General features: G+C 44.7%; 1 protein-coding gene across 1 annotated transcript in view; it reads left to right on the top strand.

Moving 5' to 3' along the window:
- The window catches only part of SV2B (synaptic vesicle glycoprotein 2B), a 95,220-nt gene extending 87,889 nt beyond the window's left edge, over nucleotides 1-7,331 (top strand). The window contains exons 11-13 of the mRNA XM_019533757.1: nucleotides 371-571; nucleotides 1,698-1,857; nucleotides 3,097-7,331. Of these exons, the coding sequence (XP_019389302.1) occupies nucleotides 371-571; nucleotides 1,698-1,857; nucleotides 3,097-3,280 (545 nt within the window). The 3' untranslated portion in view covers nucleotides 3,281-7,331. The remainder of the gene's footprint in view (nucleotides 1-370; nucleotides 572-1,697; nucleotides 1,858-3,096) is intronic.
- The last annotated feature ends 216 nt before the right edge of the window (nucleotides 7,332-7,547 follow it).

A 7,547-nucleotide genomic window follows, 5' to 3' on the forward strand; every position in this document is an offset into this window, starting at 1 on the left:
CCCCGCCTCTCCCGCCCCTAGTACTCACCAGTTCAACGTGGCTGCAGCCCGGATCATCAAAGCTCCCTGAATCTTTTCTGAAGATTTGGAGAGCTTTACATCGATTCGGACCTTTAAATTGGTCCCCGTATTCAATTCAGATTTCAAGATTCAGCCACCAAATCGGGTCGCATCTCCTCTGAATCGAATCACCATCCGAAGCTTCACAGAGCCCTACAGTATATCATACGTAACAGGAATCTCCCTCCACACTGATGTCCCTCAATCTAAACCAAGGCTTTACAACATACCTGTGATGCCAGTTTTGTTGCTACCGGACTGGGGAAGGCTGGCTCAGCAGGATCTCATTTTTGCCTCTTTTTCCTCTAAGATCTCTACAAACACAAATTCATTGACTGCAAGTTCCTGAACTGCAGTGAGCTGGAGGAGGAGGAGGGCTGTCACCTGGACTTTGAGGAGGACAACGATTTCCTGATTTATCTTGTCAGCTTCCTGGGCAGTCTGTCTGTGTTGCCGGGCAACATTGTCTCAGCGCTGCTCATGGACAAGATAGGAAGGATAAGGATGATTGGTGAGTGGAGATGTTGGGCACAAAGCACATCAACGGATGGGGGTGTGGATGACCATGGACGAAATAACGGGATGCAAAACTCTGTGCATCTGCATCTAGATGAGAAACTGGATCTGTCTAGGACAGGAAGGAGGTACACTAATGTCGGGCAAAGCAGAAAGGTAAAGGATCCTGCAGGCAGGGCGCTGGATGAGGAGGCAGGACGCTGGCTTCCTGTTTCTGTGCAAGTGGCCTGCTGTTACCCTTTTGTTGTGATTAAGCAGTGGTGAAACACTTTGTCTGGCATTTAAAAAAACTCCAGCTCAGCGTGTTTGGCTCTAGTGAACGTTAACGAAAGTGCAACTGCTCGTATCGGTGGCTCTGAACTGCAAGTAACAGAGCCTGAATGTTTTCGTTCTCTCCCTCAATCTTCCGCACAAAATAACAGTAGCCGTGTAACTGTGCCGTGCAGTCTAAGAGTATCCCACTCATTACAGGATACCTTAATTGCGTCATATAATCAGCTGTAAATTAGCCCAGCTGAGGCTAGAGATGTGCCATGCAATTGGAATACAATACTAACCCCAATTTCCATATTACCAACCAGTATGCAGATTCAAAATCCTTGAAAGTCATGATTCCCTGTTACTGATATTCTTGTTGACTTGGCTGTGCTCTTCCTGGCTCCGTTTGGAAGACGCTTGTGGGATTCCCTCATCTTTGGGAAGGAACTCCATTCTTCAAAGCAGGGGTGCTTAACCCCCAGCCCGTGAGCTAGATCCATCCCACAAAGCCATGTCATCTGGCTCACAGGGATCCCCACTGGCCTGAAAAATGGGTGGTAGGGAAGTAGTGGCAGCATTAATTGCTGCCAAATTTCTGGAGCTATGGGGATCCCTGTAGTCAGGATTGTGTGGTCCTGAGAGCTAGATCAGGGATGTGGACCCAGTGTGTGACCCAATCCAGACACACAGGGCTGAGCAGATAGGGCATAGGACCCAATCTAGCAGCATGGGGCTTCATCCAGCCTACAGGGCCAAACGATTGAGCTCCACTGGTTTAAAGGTTTTTCTTAGTCGTGATGAGTTTTCATGATCAGAGATTCCAAGAGACTGATGCCATCACGTTTCTCTGACTTCCCTTACAGGTGGCTCAATGCTGATATCTGCCGTGTGCTGCTTCTTCCTGTTTTTTGGCAATAGCGATTCTGCAATGATCGGCTGGCAGTGCCTATTCTGTGGGGCGAGTATTGCAGCCTGGAATGCGCTGGACGTCATCACAGTTGAGCTGTATCCCACTGACAAAAGGTGACTATGCTCAGGATAGCCTCCTCTTGGATTTTAATTTTTGGACTCTAGCAACCGCCTTTCCTACTTCCTAAGGAGAAAATAAACAGTATTAACTGGAAGAGTTATCTTTTCATTTTTTAGCAAAATTCACGAGTCCAATGACTGAATTTGATGAGCACAGACATAGCTGAGGACTATGCCACATGCAGTAGAGCTTGTGCATGTGAATTTGTGCAGATGTGTGCAAAATACATACACCAAAACTTGCACATGGAGCTTCTATCATTTGCATGCACACACTTACAGACATGGTAGAGAAGCCTTTGAAATGCACCCCCCAGTCTGGTGTCACAGTGTATCACTCAAGGCTTTATCCTCTGGTGCTGGTAGACAGCCACAGAAAGGTCTGTGTTTGGGAGGCAAAGCATTATGTGCAATAAGGTTTCAGGATTGAGTGGAAGAGTTTGCCTGTCAGTATAGTTAGAGATCTCTTCTGCCCTTTTCAGTCTATTGATAAGAGCTGTGAAGGACTGTGCTGTGAAGGCAATGTGTTCAGCTGCTGGGTGAATCAGGGTGTGTGGGAGCACTCTGCATGTGTCTCTCCAGCAACCACGCACGAAAGCCAGCACCTGAGGGCAGTGTTGACATGTTCTCAGCAAGCTGAGTGCTGAGCTCTATTTGTGCTCAGCAAAGGTTGCCATGATGCTGAGTCCCAGAGATGGGGTACAGACATAAATAAAAGTCACCGGTATCACCTGATCCCTCCCCATCACCCAAAACACTTAGGGCTGTTCATTCTTTCCAGCTCTGCTTACCTGCTAGAAGCATGGACTGCATTTCAAATGACTATTGGCCCATATAACCAATATGACTGCACTAGCTGATAGCTTAACTCCTCCAGCTGGCATTTGTGGCAATGGGAAATTCTTTCTTGCCTCTGTATGTGTAAATGGCATGTAAGTTGAAGTTGGAGTTTTCATTAAACTGTATTATCTTTGGCTGAGATATGTAGTTAGCTGTGTTAGTCTGAAGTCAAGCAACTTGCCTTCTGCTTCTCTTTAGTTTCCATTGCTCAAGCAAATAAGTTTAAAAGCGACACCTTGAACACATGGTAAATGAGGAGTACCAGTAAATCAACCCATCCTTAGATTAGGAGATAGCAATATTCAATCCTTCCTGAATCAATCTAGCCTCTTTTTAGTGGTGAAGTGCTGCCCAACTCCTAACCATCACTTTCTGCTTTTCCCTTCCCTGCAGAGCAACAGCGTTTGGCATCCTCAATGGTCTCTGCAAGTTTGGTGCCATCCTGGGGAACTCAATCTTTGCTTCCTTCGTCGGGATAACCAAAGTGGTTCCCATTCTTCTGGCCTCCTCTGCTCTGGTGGGAGGGGGCCTGTTAGCCCTGCGGTTACCAGAGACTCGAGAACAGGTCCTGATGTGATCAACCGGGCCACAGGGGGAATAAAGAAGACAAAGAGCCACAACAAAAAGAGCCATGTCTAAAAAAAAAAATCAAAATGTCCACTTATACTTTTCTGCTGATACCTCAGATATAGGAGTTGGGGTGAAGGAAGACAGTTTAACCCCTAGATTAGGACCTCTTCCCAACCATTGCTGGCCCTTTGCAGCCAAGGCAAAACACATAGAGCTTTGCTCATTGCTGTAGATCTTGCCCATACTGGAGAGAGATGAGGAATTGTCCAGCCCCGCTTCCTTATGGATGAGTGTAACTGACTCAAGCCATTAGCAGTGACTTTGCGTGTGTGTGCACACACACGTGTGCATCCCAGGGGGAGAACAGACTCAACACCCCCTATGCCTTTGATGAGCTGCAAGACCTGCATGTCTAAGCTGCTCCTGGCAATTAGCACCAATGTGCTCACTCATGAAAGGCATCGCATCAGGATGGCAGTTCGCAAACTGACTGCAGGTCTGTCACATCCAGCACTGGGGCTAGGGATTATGGATGTCTTGATTTTTGGATCCCAACTTGTGGCACCTTAAAGGGGCCTGATTTTCACATGGCAAGTGCTCAGAGCTTTCCAAAAAGGCTAGTGCCATGATATCGTCTCCAGTTAAGAACCTGAACTCACAAGCTACCTTCTTAGCTTAGGCCATTTTTTAATTTAAAACATCTGCTGTTTTGTTTTCTAAGCTCTGTATCACTTGCATCTGAAAATAAAACCTGGAATCAGTGCTGATGATCCTAGATGTCTAGAGCAGTCCCAGCTGGGACACGCATCATGATTTATATCCGGCCAACAAACCTTGCAGTATGTTGATTTGGGGATATTTCTATAATATTTCCTATTTAGCGTTCTTTCTGAAGAGAATTTTGGCATGATGTTGGGGATTCCACAAACCAAATGTGTATATATAACACAGTGTAAATAGGGAACATTTTTTTTTGTTTAATGTTTAGAATATGGTAACTGCAAGAATTTACCAGCATTTTAGCCATATTAGTTAAGGAAAATGATGTCTGAGTTTCCTGTATGTTTGGGTCTTATAAGTAGAGTTACTTATAGCCATTTAATCTGTTATCCAGAGAATGCACTCAGCAACTTTCATTGTACAGTCCATTTATTCTCTGTTAAGTGGGAAAGTTAAGTTTGATATCCTGTAATGATTGTTCTGAAAATACACATGCCCTTCATACTGTGACTTAGAAGTTGCCATACTACTAGTTACACAGTAATTTATCCTTGGTGGCATATTTGCATATATTTTGGGAAAGCAAGAATGAAATGCAGAAAAATAAATAAAGCATCCCTGCTCACGGCAGTATAGATCATGCTAACTGGGCCCTTTAGCAGGCACCGAGACTGACTGGGCCCTACTGGGAACCGTTGTGTTACAGAGGGAATTTGAATCACTAAGGCATTTTGTGACATGAAAAGATGAGTTGTACTTTTACAGAGGCAGCTTGGACAGCTTTATCACCATGCAAGGTAAAATGAAGATTCTTCTTTGGGCTTTCATAAAGCACCAGTTCACATTGAAGTCCAAGCTGACAGTTGATGAGACTATCAGAGATTTCCCCTTACCTGCTGGAAGGGGAAGTGCAGCAGTTAAACACACAGTTATTGCTCAGTCACCATAACATAACGTATCTTCCTGAATAAAAGCTAGAAATAATGCGCTTGAATGGGGGGACCCAGCCCCCAGGAGCTCCCCCGCTGTTTGGGTTCTAGAATTTATGGCTCACTTGCTCCTTCCTTTTCCTTTTCCCCAACAGAGCCACCGTGTTTTACTGCTTTGACTACTTCCACCATGACCTCCAAGAACTGACTGGACCTTTCCCTTGACTCCCTTATTTTTAAAAAAAGGAACAGGGCTTGCCCAGCACCCTCACACGGGAAGTTCAAGTTTAAGCCCCATATCTGCTTTCAGGTTCACAGAGGGAATCATTCTGTAATGCATCTTGTGCTATCCCGTGAGAAGTCTGGGATTCATTCTTTGCATCATTGTGTGCAGGGTATGTGTAGATCATGGGGAGCAAATGTTTCTATGACTTCTTGCTAATGGCACTAAGCCCCCCAGTGAACGCCATTGGTTTGGGATCATTGCAAGCAGGATATACAATCATGGCCCTGCCAGGTTACAATTAGCTATAACCCCCACGCCCCGTTTTTTTCTGGTGAAAACTACTGCTATAATTCTGGGTTTCCTACATCTCATCTTCAGCTCAGGACCTATAGGTTTCATTTTCTTCAAACATACACATACTGCGTCTGGAAAGGGGAGACTTGTACTTTTATGTCCTTTTGAATTTGGAAGTAGCAGATAGGTTCTGCCTTAACCCCTTCTCTGCTGCTGTTTCCCAAAATGTGTTTCTCTTTAAAAATATCCAAGCCTTTCCCACTGTTAGAGGTATGTTTCTACTTCGTTACTGAAAAGATGATCGTGGTCATCTTTGTGATGACAGTGCTCTCTAGGGTACTCACTCTGTTTATCCCATTGTAATCGAGGAAGATATTCATTTCATTTGCTAGACTGCTGCACAACTCTGTGATGCCACAGCTCCTTCCTATTTATTTTCTTAGCAATTTTCAGTGAAAAAGAAGTATAGCATTTTGACATTCAGAAGCAACACGCTGACTTGTGTTTCCTGTTGACCTGGTAAAATGACTTTAGCTGTGTTAGTCATGTTGAAAACCCCATGAATTAATGTTTGGAGTAGGAGGAGGAAACATGCTCAGGAATTAGAAACAGGCAGATGGTCACTCAGCCTTGGAAGCCTTTCATGGGATACATTTCTCGCAGAGTCCAGGTGGCAGAGGCAGAGTTGGGAAGTTAGGCGAGCTAGAACACTAAGCAAGCGGCTGTGGGTATCAATCTTACAGAGGCCAGGAGATCACTGACATATTGAAATTAGGCCTTTTATATCTCTAATACAGGTGATTCTTACATCTTCAGACAGCTCTTATCTCTGAACTTCACACTAGGGGTTCAAGATCTAACACGGAAGCCTAAACATATATTGAATTTAATATTTGATGGCCTAGGAACAGCTGATACAGAACTGGGGATATAACAAAGGCTGGAGAAACAAAGTTCAGCTTGTTTATATTACAGAGATCAGTCAACCCAGCCATAGTATTCCTGTTCTGTCCATCTGCTGTCCATACTCTACCCTGCTCAGCCCAATACCTGCACTACTGCTCTGTCCATTTAACTAGACCCCAGGCTAAACCAAAATACTGGCTGCAAGGGTCCCCCGAAATGTTGTATCATCATCCATGATTCAGTAAAATGCTTTGATGTTTCCGAGCAGCACTACATGAACTCAACACAATATTGTTATTTAGACATAGGTCATTGGAGCAAAATTTGGATCCAAATCCAAACTTCTTTCAAGTTTGGGAGAATCGGGTCAGGGGATCGGTTTCAGCTCCCAGAAGAGAGAAAGACATATCTAGGTCTGAATGTCCTCTCTGGTGCCACCTGAGGCCTCTATTAATGGAACTTGGTGCTAGCGAGAGACAAACTCCATTGACCTTCCCACACAAGTCCCTTCTTGCCTTTGTAGATCGTGGCCAAAGATTACCTGGGGCGTTTCAGAAGGATTTATATTTGTGCAAGATAACCTCTGTTGCCATCAAATCTCACTCACCCTCCCGTCAGTAACGGCCGCTTTTGGAAGGAAACAAACCAAGAAAGTGGGAAGGAAAGGAAACAAATCCAAACAAACGTAACTTGCTTCTTTGCTGTATGTTACTCTAGCACTGTCTAAACGCGTGCACATTGTGTGTTTCACTGTAAATAATATCCAGTGTGGCGCATTTAATGGAATGTTTCATTTAGATGTTCTCCCAGCTAACTCTACCTGTGAAATGGCCAGTCTCTTTCCTTTGCTGTCTGTTCTTTCTTTTCCCCCTCTCTCAAACTCTTTTGATTTGATCCGTGTCGGACTGTCACTGGAAAATGGAGCTGTTCCAATGCATTTTGTTTTTGTTCTGTCTGTTACATTAAAAGCTGGAAGAAAAAAACCCAACGGGACTCTCCATGCTTTGGTGTCCATCTTCAGGTCCTTTTACAGGACCCGTGGCTATGACCCTTCATCCTCAGTAACGGGGATTGCCTCCTAAAGGTTGCAGCCACAGTTCTCCTTACCTCTCCAGCTAAGCCTGGATTGATTACATCTTATTTCCATCACCATTTTATCGGGCCTGGTATTTCCTAATGTATTATATGGGAAGCCCTGG

Source organism: Crocodylus porosus, unplaced genomic scaffold (assembly GCF_001723895.1).
Source record: "Crocodylus porosus isolate Cpor-Errol unplaced genomic scaffold, CroPor_comp1, whole genome shotgun sequence".
In the NCBI taxonomy this organism is placed as follows: Eukaryota; Metazoa; Chordata; order Crocodylia; family Crocodylidae; genus Crocodylus; species Crocodylus porosus.